This window comes from Plecotus auritus (genome assembly GCF_963455305.1).
Source record: "Plecotus auritus genome assembly, chromosome: 1".
In the NCBI taxonomy this organism is placed as follows: domain Eukaryota; kingdom Metazoa; phylum Chordata; class Mammalia; order Chiroptera; family Vespertilionidae; genus Plecotus; species Plecotus auritus.
This window is the reverse complement of record NC_137770.1, coordinates 190,831,038-190,851,935: the sequence shown is the minus strand read 5'-3', so window position 1 is coordinate 190,851,935 and position 20,898 is coordinate 190,831,038. Positions and strand designations below refer to the sequence as shown.

The 20,898-nt window shown below is 36.5% G+C and overlaps 1 protein-coding gene across 9 annotated transcripts in view; it reads right to left on the bottom strand.

Annotated features, from left to right (window-relative positions):
- Positions 1-20,898, bottom strand: part of WDFY3 (WD repeat and FYVE domain containing 3) — a 284,218-nt gene that overhangs the window by 131,770 nt on the left and 131,550 nt on the right. For all 9 annotated transcript variants that reach the window (XM_080682022.1, XM_080682020.1, XM_080682021.1 and 6 more), the window contains 6 exons: positions 20,074-20,266; positions 18,608-18,794; positions 15,962-16,128; positions 5,187-5,654; positions 4,184-4,285; positions 949-1,142 (listed from right to left, as the gene is read on the bottom strand). In XM_080682022.1, coding sequence (XP_080538148.1) covers positions 949-1,142; positions 4,184-4,285; positions 5,187-5,654; positions 15,962-16,128; positions 18,608-18,794; positions 20,074-20,266 — 1,311 coding nt within the window. The remainder of the gene's footprint in view (positions 1-948; positions 1,143-4,183; positions 4,286-5,186; positions 5,655-15,961; positions 16,129-18,607; positions 18,795-20,073; positions 20,267-20,898) is intronic.

Genomic DNA, 20,898 nt, shown 5'->3' with positions numbered 1-20,898 from the left:
TAATGCTATCAATGAATTCAGTAATTTTTACAAAGTAATGTTTTTATTAAATAAGTAAAACACGTAATCTAGTATAATTTTACACAATCACAAGAACTTATGACTGTATGTATATAGGGTATCCTCAAAAAATGTATACATACTTTGAATAATTACTAATTTCAATGGTTTAAATCTGAAAAGAAAGAAACATCAATTGAGCTATCAGAAAAAAGGATATATACATTTTTTGGGGACACCCTGTATATAAATTGGTTTAGTTAGAAAGGATGAGACAGATAGTCAGGACAGCCAAGACATGAACTATTTCAATTGCTATAAAGTAACCATATACAGATGCTTTGGGAAGAGGCTTTACCTACACATATGTTACAAATCCAATTAAAAAGGAACCAAGAAGAGAGGAAAATGTATGTTAAAAATGTTGGCAACCAAAACACCTTTTGAAGGTACTTGTTTTTTTCCAATGATCCCTTCAAATACACAAATGTTCCCCAATGTTGACAGGCATGTAGACTTCTTTTGTCTAAGAGATAAATTATGGTCAAGTCAATACTGTTTTTAAAACAAAATGCATACTCAAGTGTCATTATACTCAATCAAAATAGGATGAAATATACCATAGTATAAAAAATGCAAACATCTCAATATTGATAAGAAAGTAACTGAATAAAGCAAATGTTAAAAGAAATATGATTCTAGAAAGTAGCTATTATTTCTGTGATGTCTGTGGCAAGAATGGGGCAAAGATACTAGGAGAGGAAGTCAGGGGGGAAGAAGACATATCCCTAGGGCCTTGGAGGCCAGGTTTAAGACACCGCCTTTTCTTCTGCCATTACTATTTTAATGTAATTTTAGAAAATGGCAAGAATAGTTCATAATAGTTGTAAGTCAGTTAAAAATAACCACAGATTTTAGTCGTAAAAGAGTAGTAACGCCGGCTCTTACCCTTAAAATGTCAGTCTTCAACTGCAGTTCTGTGGGTGGGGCTGAATGCATTAACCCCAGAAGCGTGCCCATGTCATCATCCCCATTTGGAGAGAGCACCAGCTGCTGGATAATCATCAGGGCATGCTGCCGGCATTGGGGGTACCTCACTATATTATGTGCACATCTTGCACCTCCAAATTCTCGGAAAAGTCCTTGAAGGGAGAAAAATTTGATCTTTTTGTATGAAGAGTAGCTCAATAGAATGCAAATAAGACCTACACACCTATTTCACCTTTTAAGTTACAATACAAAATTGCACCGTAGGGTGCCAGCAAAGATATGCAAATTTTTTCTAGATTTCCTTAAATGTAAGATTAATGTCCAGATATGTTCACCACATCTAAATCATCCAAATCTAAACATTCAAAAATTTCATAGGTAGAAACCAAAGAGACCCAATATTTTTATGTCAAGTCTTTAAGCTGAATAATACTTGAAATCAATTTATGTAACCCTGTCCAGGTGTCTCAGTTGGTTAGATCATGGTTCCAATACGCCAAGGTTACATACAGGTTTGATCCCTGGTCAGGGCACATATGAGAATCAACCAATGAATGCATAAATAAGTGGAACATCTAATCAATGCTCCATTCTCTCTCCCCGCCCCTTCCTTTTCTCTCTCTATAAAAATCAATAAAAGATTTAAAAAAAAATCAATGTATGTAAAAAGCTTTTAGACAAACAATACCCTAAATGAGATTTAAACTAAACAAGGCTTCAAAATAATAAGAAAAGGATAAAATAAAATTATTCTCCAATGAAAAAAATTATAAGGACCCAAACAAAAAGAACTGTTCCAAATACATTTATTTAGTTGATTTATTTAATCCTTATCCCCTATTGTACAGATCAGGAGATGAGGCATAAAGAGTTGAGTGATGTGGCCAAGGCCACACAGCTGACAAAGGGTAGAGTAGGATTTATGCCTAGATAACCCAGCTCTATAGATTGTGCTCCAGCCCACAATTGATACTGTTCTCACATCAAATACCATATTCAATATTAAAAAATGGACCAAGTGACCTAAATCACGAATTAGTATTTCCTCCAAACTAAACATTCTCTCTTTGCACTTTTATAATACCTTGTAATGCCACTATTATAGTACTTTATATAAAATTCTTAGTATTGTTTATATGTTTGGTCCCCCATTAAACTTTAGTTTCCTTCTGGTGTGTGTTTCAATAAGTATTTCCTGAGAGAATAAGTGTTAGTGTATTTTGCTGTAAAAGCTACTGCCCTCTCTATTTAGTGATTTTCTAATTACTAACTTTTTAAGAATTATATGACCTTGAGATGAGTGTAAGTCATGTGCTTGCGATTTAGCACATGGAAGACCATGTTTACTTCCTGGCTGCATTAGTGCCCATGAAGTAATCATTATTACTAATATTTCTTGAATAGTTTTATGAGCAAAGCACTATTTTAAGTGCCTGAGATCACAGGGTTAGTAATATCTTTCTTAACAAAGAGAAGACAGTTGATGAGAAAAGAATTTTGTAAAAATGTGTGGCAGTCTGAAAGTGATTTTCAGTAATATAGAGTAAGCTCTCCACTCTCATAGATTAGAACTGTTCCTTTCCTCCCTGTGGATCATGCCACTAAAAAATTTGTCAAAGAATTCTTGTTAGTATACCCCTATAACGTTTCTGACTATCTCAGTCAACTAAACCTAGCTTGTAGAAATAAGGAGATTATGCATTATATCATGGACAACCTGTTAATATCATACCCATTAAACCTCATCATATTAATTGTTTGAATTACCTACTAAATTCATTCAATTCTGTCTTGGCATTTGCCCAAAAATGCATTTAAATAATTACTTATACAGTTATATTTTCCATTAGGTTGTAATTCCTTTGGGAAAAGAATGATCTTATCTTTGCATCTCTAACACTTGGCATTGTGCACGAGACACACAATATATTTTATTTTTTTAAATACAGATTTTTTGTTTCATTTTTTTTAAAATTTTATTGTTAAAACTATTACAAATAGTAGTACATATGTCTCCTTTTTTCCCCATTAATCTCCCCTGGCCTCACCTACCCCGACACATACCCTCACCACCCGCCTCCCAGTGTCTTGTGTCCATTGGTTTTGCTTATATGCATGCATATAAGTCCTTTGGTTGAGCTCTTATTCACCCCACCCCCAACCCTCTATGTTGAATTTTGAGTTCTTCTGCATTCAGACAAATAGACATGCATTTGTGCCTTTGCTAGTTCATTCATTCAGTCGTTTGTTTGTTCATGGCATCCCGTAACAAAATGTTTATTTTATTTTTTAAGTCTTTATTGTTTAAAGTATTACATATGTTCCCCATTCACCCCTTCTAGCCTCCCCTGCCCCAGGCCTTCACCACACTATTGTCTGTGTCCATGGGTTATGCATATATGCATAAAAGTTCTTTGGTTGATCTCTCCCCACCCACCCAGCATTCTCTCTAAGATTTGACAACCGTAACACTGAAAATGCAATTCAAATTCCTCAGCATGACCTAAAAAACTCCGGAGCACAATCCACTCATCTGAACTCACCTCCCTATTACTTACTTCTCTCTCAAGTTGTATTTACATTGTTCCTGAGAGGTTTCTGATGTTGGCTAAAATTTCAAGTATCTTTTTTAAAAGCAAGAGTGATATTTTATAAATACAGTTGGACTGTGTTAATGACAGGTAGAAAAGGACTGAAGTTGAGATTTAATGAATCCAATTTACGTAAGATTTAATGAATCCAATTTACCTGGGAGAGGCAAGCTTTATTAGAGAATCATTTTTCAATATTTCCCTAAGATTGTAACATTATAATACTCAAACCTGAATTGCTAAACAATTAAGAAAACTATCGTATGAAGCAGATATTTTGGAAAATATTTAAATAAATAAATTTATTAGACTCAGACCTGTATTATTATATAAGTAAAAAAATAGGAAAAAGAATACTTCAAACATAAGGCACACAATGAAATATAAGAACATATTTTGAAATAACACTGTTAAATATTTTGTCATTAATATATTGGTAAAGATTGAAAGTATTACATTTCTAGAGATATGATAGTACCATCAATGAATCAATAGTTTTTTCTCTTAAGTGATAAGAATATTTCAGAAGCAAGAATCATTAGAGAAGCCATAACCAGAGGTAATATTCTCCCAAAGCATTTGCTAGAAGCTTTTCTAATTACCTGCATTTGTGTTTGATCCTTGAAGAAGCAATGTCAAGGTCTCCATAACCAACAAAGCTAGGTGTTTTTGGTCTTCAATTGAACTATTATTTCTTGAGTCCCCTAGGAAAAAGGATCAGAAGTCCAAATCACAAAAGTAATAAGCTTATTTTTTATTCAATTTTCTTTTAATAATTTAAAAAGTATTTCTTTAATATTCACACTTACTACTAATACAACTGATATAATACAACCTTTAAAAAGATACACATGTCTACCAGCTGCCAAAAGTAAGGTCAAAATCCATGTTTACAGATTTTCTTTTGGTGAGGCTACAAAGTTAGTTATCTCACAAATATTGAAAAGGAAAAATGCCAATCAAAGTTAAATATATTCTTCCCACAGGTGTTTTCCTTCTGAAGGAGGTTGTAGGAGAATGCTAGATTATAATGCACCAAAGAGAAACATTTATGAACCATGCTATCTATTTAACTTGTATTATTTAATTCAACACACTTAATACTTAACTTTTAAGTGCCATATACTACCACACTTTCATCAGATTGATTAGAAAGGGTGAAAAACATAACATTTAAGATACAAAATGATTCTAGATGTATGTATACATAACATTACTGAAGAGATATAACTATTTGTTCTCTATAGTTAACAAAGACATTTGAAGGCACCTAAACATCCCAATTGCTTCTAGAAGCTTTTTAAAATCCCTCTAGAAAGATAGTAGTAGACACAAGTCATGTGAACCATAAATATTTTCCTCAGTTTTTACCTTAAATTTTCTTCCACCACAATGACATATTTCTGGGTCCCACCCAATCCTTCCCCAACTCCCGAGCAGAGGCAGAATGAACAAGTTAACTCTGGGAAATACTCACCAAGATGTCACAATAATGTACATCAGTAAGTCATTCAAGTCAATAACCAAATGAAAGGCAAACCATGAACAGAACACCTTGTCCCAAGACCTCTGTTAAATTAAATAAAATTATGGAAAATGCTTTACCTTGTTCATTTAGTGCCTGAGTTGGATCCTTCAAGAGGGCAGCATACTTGTGCAAAAGGGTTACCATGACCTCCAGAAGGCCCACCTCCCTGAACACATCTTTAAAAATGTAGTCGTGTCGTGTAAACTTCAGGAGTGTTTTCATTGCAATAATGCTACAGTGGTAAGAAGAGCTAGATTTTAAGAGAATGCTAACACTAATAAGTTCTTTACAAGGGATATAATTTAAGCTAAAAACAACAAACTCCAACATCTCAAAGTATTTGCTTTGCACTTCTGGGAGTTTAGAAATCTTCTCTGCAAACTGTGACAATGTGTGCTGTGACTCGAGGATGAAATAATTGGCATTGTCAGCCATGTAAATATTTGTGATGGCATCAAGGATGATCTGGGCAAGGAAGTTGGTTTTTGCTTTTAAAAATGCATTCTGAAGAACTGCAAAGGCTTGGACATTTCTCACACTGTGACCTACAATAGAAAATAAGAACACAAAAGTAGGTCTATGTGATATTTTAATCATGGCAACCTTGTCTATTTAAATATCGCAAATTGTATCATTTATCAACTGTTTACCAAAACACATCCTGGTTTTACGAAAGGTCTTATTTTTTTCCATCAGGTTCAGCCATTTAATTTAAAATAATACCAATTAAACTTGTAATGCAATATTGACAATATTCTGATTCAAGAATAGTGTATGTTGAAACATTAGACTATTTTAGAGGATAAAGCATCTTATATAGATTGAGGCTTTAGAGTTTGAAAATGAGAAGAGCAGTTGCTTTTTATTATCTGTAACCTTGACCTTGACTATAAGAAGTTACCTCTCTTACTTTCACGCTGAAGAAGTAACAGATTTGAGAACAGCAAGAATGGCAGCAGGAAAATAGGAAGGGAAAAAGTCTCTAGTTTCCAGTTTTCCCTTTAAACATTAGAACTTTAATTTGGAAATTTCTTTTGTTTTCAAGCTAACAGTGCAATTTCTTTACATACGTTTGTTAAAGCAATTCATGGCCAACTACTAGCTATATTTTTATTTGTTTTACTAATTATATTTTTAAACATCTGATTTTCAAACACACCAACTGGAAAAAACAAAAATTTGTATCCATGGCTTGTATGAGGTGAATTAGTGACAATAATTATAAAGAAATTAACACAAAAAGTATTTGAAGCATATGAAAACAAGTGCTTGCCTCTAAAAACTATCCACAGGTTCAAATCTAGAGCAATATGAGGTAATTGCAAGAGTGACAAAAAAATTAACATAGAGCCTTACAGAATAAGCTGGATTTTAGAAAGAGGATAAACAGAACTAGAAAAAATATAAAATGGGTTAGAAAGACGACTGAGTCCCTAGCTTGGGCATTATCTGAAAAATGCAAAGATTAAAAAAAATTTCAGTCTATATATGATTTCAATTTTGTTTATTTACAACAAACTTATCCCATATGCGGCAAATACCAAAGATTTATCTTTACTTCTAGCTCCTCCTTAATAGTATGCTTGTCTTTTTTGAGGAAAATTCCACTTTCTTACTACCAGGAGGTGATTAAAAAATAAGCTTAGCCTGGCCAGTGTGGCTCAGTGGCTGAGCACTGACCTGTGAACCAGGAGGTCGTGGTTCAATTCCTGGTCAGGGCATACTACATATACCAGTTAATAATAGCAGATTTTGTAATCAAAGAAAACACGATAATTTCAAGAGAAACATCAAAAGTGCTTTATTCAAAGTAATGTCCATTGCTAGCTACACATTTCCCCATCTTTCAGGTAATTTGTGGATACTGTCCAAATAGAACTTTGTTTTGAGGCAAACCATTCAGAGACCCAATTTTCCACTTCTTCGTATGTTTTCAAGTGCTGCTCACAAAGTGCGTGTGCCATCTATTGGAACAAGAGGTAATATGAAGGAGCAAGGTCTGGTGGGTGGGTGGGTGGGTGGGTTAATACTTCCCAGGCAAGATCTTTTAACATGTCTTTAGCTGGTTTTGAAGTGTGTAATGGTGCATCATCATGAAGCAAAATTACTTTGCCCTGTCTTCTGAAACATTCTGGTCATTTCACGATCAAAGCATGGTTCAAACTGATCAGTATTAATGGTTTCACCTGGTTTTAGAAGCTCATAATACACACCTTCCTGATCCCACCAAACGCAGAGCATTGTCTTCTTTCCAAAGCGATTTGGCCTTGCAGTCGATGTTGATGGTTGACCTGGATCAACCCATGATTTTGTGCATTTGGGATTCTCAAAATAAATCCACTTTTCATCGCCAGTCACAATTCCATGCAAAAAAGACTTCCTTTCGTGCCGTTGAAGCAACATTTTACTGATGACTTTTCAGTTTTCCATTTGTCTTTCTTTCAGTTGATGTGGCACCCATTTTCCTTCCTTTAAAATCTTTCCCATTGCTTGTAAACGATTGGAAATTGTTTGCTGAGCAACATTTAATCATTCTGCAAGTTGTTTTTGAGTTTGACACGCATCTTCATCCAATAATGCTTGTAATTGTTGGTCTTCAAACTTTTCCGGTTGACCTGGACGTCGAAATCATCACTTTTAAAGCATTTAAACCAGCGTTCACAAGTATCTCAAGATTGAGCATGTTCACCATAAGCTTCCCGAAGTATTCAGCAGCACTCTTCTTCAAAATAAAGTAATGAATTAAAACTTCCCGCAAGTGCTCTTTTTTTTGGCATGAAATTTGACATTTTTAAGCGTAAAAATATCTATGATGTTAACACCTTCAGCAAATATGACATATGCAGTTTTGAAGCTTGCTGTCAATACAACAAAATAGCATACATATCAAACCGCATATATATCAACATATGTGTAACTCCATCTATTGAAAAAAATCCGCATTATTAACAGTACACCTAGTATGCACAGGTTGCAGGCTCCATCCCCAGTGGGGAATGCAGGAGGCAGGTGATCAATGATTCTCTCTCATCATTAGTGTTTCTATCTCTCTCTCCCTCTCCCTTCCTCTCTGAAATAAAAAATATATTTTTAAAATCTTGATAAAAATAAGCTTAGACAGACTGATGGACATGCAAATGTAAAAGTCTGACTGTACGTGACAAAAAGGTGACAAAGTAAAGAATAACTCTAGTCCTAGGTGGTTTGGCTCAATGGATAGAGCGTTAGCCTGCGGCCTGAAGGGTCCCAGGTTCGATTCCGGCCAAGGGCACATGCCTGGGTTGCGGACTCGATCCCCAGTAGTGGGTGTGCAGGAGGCAGCCAATCAATGATTCTCGCTCATCATTGATGTTTCTATCTCTCTCTCTCCCCCTTCCTCTCTAAAATCAATAAAATATATTTTAATAAAAAGAATAACTCTAACCTATATTTTGCATCTTTTTGCTAAGTGACATTTTCTAGTCTCATTATAAAGAAAAGAGTTAAAAAGATGAATTTAGGGTACTATGAGAAAATTTGGATTTTTCCTAAGTTTCATCTTCATTATTGGTTTCAAGTGATATCACTGACAAAAAACAAGGCATATTAATAACCAACCCGAGAACAAGCTGTCCATCACAAAGAGCTGAAATGAACACAATGTGTACACATACACATACACACAATTAAATAAAATGTAAAATGTCGTAATCTTGCGTACAAAGATAACACTTGAAATGCAATAGTCAGCAGAACATTTGCCTCTTAGTAATTTCTTTTTAGTTACAGTAATAAATCTGTCCTGATCTATCCTTAATCCTACTTGTTATCAAATTCATGTAGTGGCTATGAACACAATATAGTTAAAATAGGTTGATCATATAAATGACCAAGGAACTAGAGACTGCTAGTCTCCACCACAGGCTTCAAGAACAGAGCATTTTAACTAATTCAATAACTAATCAGTCTTACTGTACAAAAACTCAATCATTTCCTGTGACTAATCCAGAAGAAGAAATTTTCTATTCGTAATATCATTTTCAAATTTAGTAGATCTTATATACAATGGAACTAAACAAATTTGAACATTTGGCTATCAGAAAAAGTATCTAAAGGAATAGCTGAATAATAACACCAAAGTAAGTAGCATATAAATTTGAAGTATATATATTTTTAAAATATATTTTTATTGATTTCAGAGAGGAAGAGGGGGGGAGAGAGAGGTAATATCATTTTCAAATTTAGTAGATCTTATATACAATGGAACTAAACAAATTTGAACATTTGGCTATCAGAAAAAGTATCTAAAGGAATAGCTGAATAATAACACCAAAGTAAGTAGCATATAAATTTGAAGTATATATATTTTTAAAATATATTTTTATTGATTTCAGAGAGGAAGATGGGGGGAGAGAGAGAAACATCAATGATGAGAGAGAATCACTGATCGGTTGCCTCCTGCACTCCCCACACTGGGGATCCAGCCCACAACCCAGGCATTTGCCCTTGACTGGAATCGAACCTGGGACCCTTCAGTCCACAGGCCGACGCTCTATCCACCAAGCCAAACCGGCTAGGACTGAAGTATATTTTGAAAGCTGATGTTATCAGGTAGTTATTCAGGACTATCATAACCATTAAATTTCTACAATATTTAACTGAGAAAGGAGAATAATAATTAAATCTAAAAGATAATTAAAAGACTGCTCTAATATCTTAACTAAACAGATCTATTCTGTATAAGTTTCAAATTTTACATTAACTGACTTCAATCTGTTTGGTCACAAATAGCTAAAAATAATAAAGGTAAAGTGAGGAAATCATTCTAACAGATGCCAATCACCATCTCATTACCTTCAAGTCTATACAAGCAGAAACAAAAGAAAATGAATTAATCTAAGGTGTGAAAGGATAGTGAAATATACAACAAAAAACAGCACTTTCTTATTTTCAGAATCTAATGTAAAAGTGAGTATGCAATTTGATATGTATGCTATTTTGTTGTATTGACAACTTCAAAACTTCATATGTCAAATTTGCTGAAGCCAACTGCCCCCCACCCCGACCGGGCTGGTCGCCCTCAACTGCCCCCCTGCCGGCCTGGTTGCCCCCAACTGCCCCACCACCAGCTTGGTCGCCCCCAACTGCCACTCCCCTGCCAGCCTGGTCGCCCCACGCAGCCTGCTGTTCAGTCATTTGGTTGTCCCTCACTAACCCTCCTACCGGCCTGGTTGCCACACGCAGCCTGCTGTTCAGTCATTTGGTCACCCCTTACCTACCCCACTGCTGGCCTGGTTGCCCCATGTAGCCTGCTGTTCAGCTGTTTGGCCATCCCTCACTGACCCCCCAGCTGGCCTGGTTGCCCCACGCAGCCTGCTGTTCAGTTGTCTGTCCAGTTGTTTCAGTCGTGATGGCCCCTGGCTTTTTACATATTAGGATAACTCAATAGTTAAATTTATATAGAAGTCCAAAGGACCGAGAATAGCCAAAACAATTTTGAAAAGGAAGAACAAAACTGGACAACTTAAGTGACTTTATTTCAAGACTTACTTTCAAGATAGAGTGATCAAGACTGTGAGTATTGGCTTAAGACATTAACCAATGGAACAGAAAAAAGAAAGGGTCCCATATGGTCATATATGGTCTTTTCAACAAAGAGACCTGGCACACTTGGATATTCATATTGTTTAAAAAAAAATCCTACTTCCTATCATATATAAAAATTAACTTAAAATGATTCATAAACCTTAATGTAAGCATTAAAATATGAAACTCCTAGAAGAAATCCGAGAAAATTTTAGTAAACTGGGCTTAAGATTTCTTAATATGAGGCAAAACCCATAAAATACAGGGTGTCCCCCCAAAATGATACACATCCATTTTTGATAGCTTAATTGATGTTTCTTTTTGGATTTAACCCACTGGAATTAATAATTATTCAAAGTGTGCATACATATTTTGGGACACTGTATCTTAACAATGATAAATTGGACTTCATAAAAATTTAAATTTCTCTTCTTCAGAAAGTGCTAAGAAAAAAAAAAGGCAAGGCAAGACTAAAAAAACATACTTAAAATACATATTTTATAAAGGACTTATCCAAAATAGAGGTCAAATGGCAAATAAGCATATGAAAAAATGCTCAAAATTATGTAGAAAAATGTGAAGTAAAAACACCATAATTAGAAACTACTACATACTCACTAGAAAATCTAAAATTTAAAAAAAAAAATAACACAAAAAACTAGCACCATCAAGTGTTGCTGAGGGTGTAAAGCAAACTTTCATACGTGGCTGATGTAAATGCAAATTGGGAAAGCCACATCAGAAGACAGTCTAGCAGCTCCTCATACAGTTAAATACACATTTACCATATGACCCAGCAACTCTACTGCTTGGTATTTGTTCCAAACAAATGAAAATGTACATCCACACAAAAATTTATTTTATATGAATGTTCATAGTAGCTTTATTCCGTTCATCGTAGCTTTACTCATAATAGTTGAAATAAATGCCTGGACAACTTTAAGTGACTATTTCAAGACTTATTTTAAAGATACAGTAATCAAGATTGTGTAGTATTGGCTTAAGACACATTAACCAATGGAACAGAAAAAAGAAAGGGTCCCATATGGTCATATATGGTAGGATAGCCAAACAATGAAGGGGTCCCATATGGTCATATATGGTAGGATAGCCAAACAATAAAACCCTAATATGCAAATCAACCGAATGGCAGAATGACCAGTCACTATGATGCACACTGACCAGCCGGGGTTGGACGCTCAGTGCAGGAGCTGCCCCTGGTGGTCAGTGCCACTCAGACAGAAGCCGTGGCAGGCGGGCGATAAGGAGCAAGGGGTCCCAGACTGAGAGAGCCCCAGACTATGAGAGGGATGTCTGACTGCCAGCTTAGGCCCGATCCCCCTAAGCCGGCAGGTGTACATCCCCCAGGGAGTCCTGGACTGCAAGAGGGCCCCGATTGCCTGCCAGGCCAGGAGTGCACCGGGCCTCTAGTGTGTGTGTGTGTGTGTGTGTGTGTGTGTGTGTGTGTGTGTAATGAATATATATAATTCATATATATATATATATATATATATATATATATATATATATATACATACATACACACACACACACACACACACACACACACACTACCTCAACACTGCTGACAAAAAAAAAGACATTCAATATTCCCTTTGTGTGGAATAAATCTATATACACCAGTCCATACAATAACACTGCAAAGTAGGCTATGAGAAATAGGTAATTTTGAATTATAAATGAAACTCAAAATTATCTAACTTGATCTATTTATTTTACAGAAGTTTACATTATTTATTTCTGATATTTAGAAAGGTTAGTTCATTCGTGGACACCTGACTTCTGACTCTTAGGTCAACATCCTTCCTAGTTAACCTTGCATTCATAAACATATGTCACTGAATTCTCATGGTAATCGCAGGAGGTGCTGGGTTATATATTTAATATCCCTGTTATGGATGAAACAACACCAGGCAGACAAATGAGGAAGGTTAATTTTGCTGCATTAATACTCTCATTACAAAATTATACTATTGTAACTAGCTATTATACCAGTGTCATGATCATACTGATTAACCAAATGAAAAAACAAAAGTCTTAAAACAGAAAGTACATTTCTATTTTTAAATTAACTAAGGAAGAGTTAAATGTAGAGTACTCAAGCTAGAATCAATAAATTAGAAGTATTTTGAGACCCCTAGTTTTTAAATATTGAATAAAATGAAAGTTTAAACTGCTCAGAAAATATGCCTGCATTTCTACTTATTGCACAGACTTATTTGTTTTTACTGATTTTTAGAGAGAGAGGAAGGGAGAGGGAGAGAGAAAGAAACATCAATGATGAGAGAGAATCATCCATTGGCGGCCTCCTGCACGCTCCCTACTGGGGATCAGCCTGAAACCTGGGCATGTGCCCTGATGGTGACATTTTGGTTCATGGATGGATGCTCAATCACTGAGCAACACAGGCCAGGCTGCACAGACTAGTTGAAAAAGTTCTATATAATCTACACACTGAGGGTACATCTTACCACAGTAAGTTTGACAACTCAGTAATCTAACTCATGCCTTTTCAGTATAATTTTCTACAATAAATCACATTTAGGATTTTCTAATAAATTCATTTATGCTCATTGAATTAAAAAATTGTAACTGATTACTATGTCACATAATCCTACCTAATAAAAGAATAATATGCAAATGAACCATCACTCCACCACACCCACAAGACACCAGCCAATCAGGAGCGAGTATGCAAATCAACCCAACCAAGATGGCTGCGGCCACAGAGCGAGCAGGAGGCTTGGGTTTCCCTGGCAATGGAGGAAGCCAAGCTTTCTGCACACCCTGGCCAGCTCAGGCCTCCACTCAAGGCTACAAAGTTTCAATTATAGAAGATAAACAAATCCCAACAAAAATGGCGGCAGCCACGGAGCTGGAGAGAGCAGGAGGCTTGAGTTGCCCCCGGCGATGGAGGAAGCCAAGCTTCTGCAGCCCTGGCCTGCCTTGGTCTCTGCTCAAGGCTACAAAGTTTCAATTATAGAAGATAAATAAATTCCAGATACCAGGGCCTCCGCTTGGGCTGCTGGGGGGCATGGCCGGCCTGCAAACCACCACAGGCCCCTCGCCCAGGCCACCCCACGCCCCAAGGGAACTCCAACCCTGATACGGGACACCCTTCGGGGCAAACCAGCTGGCCCCCACCTGTGCACCAGGCCTCTATCCTATCTAATAAAAGAGTAATATGCAAATTGACCATCAATTCAACACACAAGATGGCTGCCACCATGTGGACACAAGATGGCCACCACAAGATGGCCAGCAGGGGAGGGCCGTTGGGAGGGACCAGGCCTGCAAGAGAGGGCAGTTGGGGGCGATCAAGCCTGCAGGGGAGGGCAGTTAGGGGTGACCACGCTGGCAGAGGAGGGAAGTTGGGGGCGACCAGGCCTGCAGGGGAGGGCAGTTGGGGGGGACCCAGGCCTGCAGGGAAGAACAGTTGGGGGGAACCAGGCCTGCAGGGGAGGGCAGTTAGGGATGACCAGGCCTGCAGGGGAGGGCAGTTAGGGGTGACCAGGCCTGCAGGGGAGGGCAGTTAGGGTCAACCAGGCTGGCAGGGGAGCAGTTAGGCATCAATCAGGCTGGCAGGGGAGTGGTTAGGGGGTGATCAGGCTGGCAGGCAGAAGCGGTTAGGGGCAATCAGGAAGGCAGGCGATCCTACCGGGATCGGGCCTAAACGGGCAGTCGGATATCCCTCAAGGGGTCCCAGATTGGAGAGGGTGCAGACTGGGCTTAGGGCCACACACCCCCATGCACGAATTTCATGCACCGGGCCTCTAGTACATAGATAATGTCCTGTGAAATTCAAATAAACAGAGATGCTGCTATTTTTTTGCTAATTAAATTCTACATGCAAATATAATCATATTGCATATTTACCAAGTGACAATCATGTGAAAGAAACCATTAGAGGCCCCCAGGTTCACATTACTTCAGAATGTTCAGAATGGTTATTATGTATTTAAAATACATAAGTAAAAGCACCCTTTTATTTTTTCAGTTGATATTCAATTACAGTTGATATTCAATGTTATTTTATATTAGTTTCAGGTATATAGCATAGTGGTTAGATATTTATATAATTTACGAAGTGATCCCTGATACATAGTTATCACAGTACTAGAGGCCCAGTGCACGACATTCATGAACTGGCGGCGGGGGGGAGGGGGGGGGTGGGAGGTTCCATCAGCCCGGCCTGTGCCGGCTGTGCTCAGGACCCCTCGGGGGATGTCCGCCTGCCGGCTTAGGCCCGATCCTCCCTCGCTCCTTACTGCCCACCACTCGCTGCTCCTTAGCTCTGCCGCGAAGGCAGGGGGCTCCCACCACTGCCACTACGCTTGCCAGCCATGAACCTGGCTTCTGACTAAGTGGCACTCACCCTGTGAGAGCGCACTGAACACCAGGGGGGCAGCTCCTGTGTTGAGCATCTGCCCCCTGGTGGTCAGTGTGCAACATAGCGACTGGTTGTTCCACCATTCAGTCTATTTGCATATAAGCCTTTTATTATATAGGATTATTGACTATCTTCCCTGAGGAATATGTGACTATTTTCTGACTACTAATTTGTATTCCTTAATCCCTTTAACTTTCTCACCCAATCCCCCAACACCTCTCCCATCTGGCAACTATCAGTTTGTTCTCTGTATCTGAGTCTGTTTCTGTTCTATTCACTTATTTTGTTCTTTTGGATTCCAACTAAGTGAAAATCACACGGTATTTAAAACTAGCTAGTATTCTTATGTAACTCAATGTTATTAACTATATGGTAAATTTTCTTAGTAAAAGATCGCTAGATGAGGAGACAAAGTCAGAATATCTGAACTATAAAATTTATTTTCTGTCGTGAAAGAAATAATGTAACATCTTTGTACTTCGGTTTGCTTAGTTTTAAATATATATACATAGAGAAAAGCACAGAGATTGGAGAGTGTAAGTCATGGTGCAGCCATATAAAGGGGAAATGTGTTAAAAGTGCCAACATCAAAAGTGACATGTTTGGGTTATTAAACTGTTTGTATGCTAAAATGAAATATTAAAATATAAATTTCACTGTTTTTATTTTATTATATTTCAGTAATATTGTTTTCAGTATTTAATCTGTAAAGACTGTCACTCAAGAAATTATATCATAAAGAGCACAAACTTTAATAAAAAAAAAGATTACCTTTATATAAGTAACAAATAAAGAGTAATCAAAGTCAGACTGCTTCATTCTTTCTCAATTTCTGACTGAAAATGGGAGATGGGGGATGGGAGACAAGAAACTCACCTTTGCCTGCAGGCTGAGGCACTGCAAATCCAGGCAATAAGAAGGGCGCCCCTGTGGTAATACCAGCTGGTTTTAGTTCACTGACACCGTATGTTGTTAGGGAAGTTATCAGATTAACCAGATCTTTCAAGGCATCTTTGGATTCTGCCTCTTTTGCTTGTTCCAATCTAGGAAGAGTAGGATTTAGCAAATATTTTTTCTAGTTATGTTCTCAAATTTAATACAGAAATGTTCAATATTTATATGCCATAAATAAATGTATCAAGTGCTCCAAAAGGTATCTTCTTGCATTTTTTCCCATATTAAAACACATTTTTTAGAATCTACAAATTTTAAGACATTATGGGGTATTTGAAAAAAAGACACCAACAGTTTGAAGACCTGATTGGTATCAGTGCTGATTTTGCCACTAGCACTGCTATTTTAAGTAAATCATTGATCTTTGGTAGAAAGTGTCTATAAAATAATTAGATTAAATATCTCTTAATTTCCCTAAAGCTCTGCAGGGGTCCTCAAACTATGGCCTGCGGGCCACATGCGGCCCCGCCGAGGACATTTATCCGGCCCGCCAGGTGCCGCTGCCTGTCCTGCTTAGCAGCCGACTCGTCCCCGGCCCGCAGTGCGCATAGGAATTTGTTCATAGTTTTTTTTTTAAACTATAGTCCAGCCCTCCAACGGTCTGAGGGGCAGTGAACTGGCCCCCTGTTTAAAAAGTTTAAGGACCCCTGCTCTAAGGTAATAAAGTTTCACTGTTTACAAGCAAAACCCTTATTAACTATTTCTTTCCTAAGATATTTTCTCTGCTAACAATTTTAAAAAATGAATTTCTTGGGAAGGATTCTAACACTTCATCTGTATTTCATTAATTCAGGTACTCTATTAGAGGACATTTAAATAAAGTTCTGAGAGGCTAACAATTTTTAAAAACAATCTTAATTCCTTTAGAGGAACATTGGAGTGATTGTAGAATCATCTTCTGATTGTGGCTTTACTGAGAACATAAAATGGGGTGCAAAATACAGTTTTTAAAGAATAAGATTTATTGGGGAACCCATCAATAGAACTAATTACTCCCATTAAAATAAACTTGGAGAATCCACAAAAGTAGAAAAAAATAAGAAAAAGTATGCTTAGCCTCACACTTGAAGACATGTTAATATTCTGATATATTTTTTAAACTTGTCTTTTTTAATGTGAAAGTTTTGTTTTAATAAGTTATTTTTATACCATATGTAGAATTTTATAACCTTTTTCCCTCCCATTTTCTAGTGTTATCCAGGTTTCTCTATGTTAGTATAAACTCTCCATACATATGCTTTTAATGGTCATGGAGAACCAACCACTGATTTGGGGAGAGGGAAGTGGGACAGCTAGTGAAATACAAAGTAAAGAAGCACTAACATACAGAAAATGTCATCTAAACTTAAGATTATATCTTTAAGATACAATCTTAAGAGACATTATTGTGTCAAAATAATGATTATTCTGAGGCTTTTGATAATATCTGGTCAACCTGTGTTTTCAAAGGTTTGCACCAATTAATAACCTCTTAGTAATATGAAATAGTTATTTCATCAATTTTCAGATGTCCTCGTTTGTAAATTATGATATATATGCAAAATTATATTGGGGTTTGCCTAGTATTAAGTAATAGCATCTTGGAAATAAAATGTTTAAAAAATAGTCCTTGTTTATAATAGATCAAATGACTTAAAAATAACTGATGACCCAGGGCACAACTAGTGAGGCATGAATATCTTTTTCCTAGTGTATTTGTAACCAGTCACTTTTCATATATGCATGGAACATTTGGTATGGAAAAGGGGGTAGTGAAACATTTCAGATTAACTACTTTGTTTTATATATACATTTGCAGGGTCTCACTCAATCTAAATATTATTGTTATTAACTATATTAATAACAACCCTGAATTACAAAATAAGGAAAACCAAAAATATAATTAAGCAAGAAGAGTTTACACTTCAGGAAGATTTTAATTAATTAATCTAAGTTTTACTTCTTCAGATACTAAAGATTTAATCTTCACATCTAACCACTGATTCTACCATGCTTACAGTCTACATTTACCAATTTAATTCTAAGTTCACTTTATGTACTCTATTCACAGAAGAGGAATAAAAACAAGTGATTAAAGCCAAGAGTAGATAAAATAGAGTACATTAAATAATTGTCTGATTCCTTTTTTCCTAACCATTATATATATAAAAGCCTAAACGACCATCTGACTGGTAGCTATGATGCGCACTGACCACCAGGGGGCAGATGCTCAATGCAGGAGCAGAAGCCACAGGCATTGAAACATGAAACAGACTGATGAATCTCAGAGGGAAGATGGGAGTGGGGAGAGTGGGAAGAGATTAACCAAAGATCTTATATGCATACTAGAGGCCCGGTGCATGGTTTTGTGCACTGGTGGGGTCCCTTGGCCTGGCCTGTGGGGATCAGGACAAAAGTGGTTCTCCGACATCCCCCGAGTGGTCCCGGATTGCGAGAGGGTGCAGGCCAGGCCAAAGGGCCCCCGGTGCACAAATCCGTGCACAGGGCCTCTAGTCAACTCTATTGTTTCTTTTGATGAAAAAGATTGAGTAGACATTTAAAATATATTCTTGAAATGTGAGGTTTTACCTAAGCAAGAGGTCACAAAGGAAAATATATCCTTGCCATATCCGAAAATCATCCAAAAGAGTTTGGGAAACATCACTGGAATCTTTGAGGAAACAAGAAAGCCCAGCAAACATTTCAACAATTTCTAGGGGAGACAGGTCATCTGATTGCTGCATATTCTGAACACATGTAGATAAACATTCTTTTTCTGTAAGAATAAATAAATAATAAATATGCATTATTTATGGCAATTGCTTAAGAAAACTTTCTTGTTTCTGAGTCAGTGTTTAATGAAACATTAAATTTAAATTATCTATAAAATACTGTAAGATAAATGTTATACATTCTAAAAGTAAATATAAGACTCAAATTCATTAGGAAAATTCTGCCTCTAATGAGCAAACAGAGAGTAATAAAGGAAGTGTTGAAAAGTAGTTGACATTTATTATAGTTTTTAAATCATTGTTTGGATGTTTTATCATCAAACAAAATGACTGCCTGCTGCCAAATTATATTTTTGATCTTTTATATTAATACAGTAAAAGGATGAAAAAAGTAAAAAACTGTCTTTTAAGTTTAAGGAGACAAATCTAATAATTACTTTAAAACTCAAATTAGAGTGAATCTAGACCAATGAGATACAGAACTACTTCAGGAAACATAATTTTAAAAATTATGTTTGTACTATACTGTATATTACTAATTTAAAACAGTTATACTCCAACATTTCATCTCTTATCTTTAATGAAATTTATTGTCTAAAGAAACCCAGTTTCACATAACAAAAGCTAAAAAGATTTAACATGTGAACAGAGGCAAGAAACAGAATTGACAATTTCTCTTTAGTGTTGACAAAGAATCCACTTAAATTTATTTATGTCGCATAAAACAGATAAATATCTGTTAATAAGTCTATGAAATATCTTAAGAGTTTTAACTGTAGCATCTCAAAAAAATTTTTTATTTCTTCAGTAAAAGGAGGGTATAGGTTATAACACAGAACTTATATTATAGTTGAATATTTACACAAAAATAAAATTATCTTAACTCTTGTACATACCCATCATTTGGACAAAAATTTCTTACATTTGAAATGCTTCACAAATAGAAAAATAAATATTTTTTTCTCTTGGCAAATTTCATTTTTAATTATTGATTGATTGATTTAGAGAGAGAGGAAGAGGGAGGGAGAGATAGAGAGAGAGGGAGAGACAGAGCGAGAAACATAGACCTGTTCATTCCACTTATTTATGCATTCATTGGTTGATTCCTGAACGTGCCCTAACAGAGGATCAAACCTACAACCATGGCATATCCAGAGGATGCTCCAATCAACTGAGCTACCTGGCCAGGGGCTGGCAAATAAAGTTTTTAATTTAAAGAAGAATCTTTGGAAAATTGAGAGATTAAAATAAATCTGTCATCATACGAGGAAGAGAAAAGTGAAAGAAATGTAGAGCACCTAGAATGAATAAAGAGATATTCACCATGGATATACTTTACTACATTGACACTAAGACCGTGACGGGATATGGTCATAAGGACTTCTCCAGCACTCTTCCTCCAAGGCAGGTTATAAGGCGGGCACCAAGAGGTTATTGCACTGAATAAAAGCTGGAGATCATCTTTCTGAGCCAGCTCCTCTGCCGGGGAAACAAAACTGCAGAGTTTCACTAAGATCTAGACAAAACAAAACAAATGTATATATAAATGAATGGTTGGGGAAAGGGAGGACCCAGAAAAGGACTAGGTCTGACCATTAAAAACTCTGAAAGTTCAGGGTTAGTATGAGCAATACTAGTGGTCGGCAAACTCATTAGTCAACAGAGCCAAATATCAACAGTACAACGACTGAAATTTCTCTTGAGAGCCAAATTTTTTAAACTTAAACTTCTTCTAACGCCACTTCTTTAAAATAGACTCAGCCAGGCCGTGGTATTTTGTGGAAGAGCCACACTCAAGGGGCCAAAGAGCCGCATGTGGCTTGCGAGCCGGGGTTTGCCGACCAAATTGCTGCAATACCATTAAAGCCACAACTTAGCGCTCTAACTTAGAAAGCATTAACAAAAAAACAACTATAATTTAGAAGGGTGTAAGACAGTTACCCAGCCCTACTTTTATCAACTTATTAAAAATGTTCTATGTTTACTATTTTCTTTTCATCATGTATTTTTGTATACCTTGTCCTAAGCGGCATAAACCAACAGTAACATTCAAAGTCAACGTTTCAGTTTTCTAGTTTAGTTCTTGAATTCTTAGTTTGTCATAGTGAAATGCAATTTTCTTCTCTAAAAATAACAGTTTTAGAGATA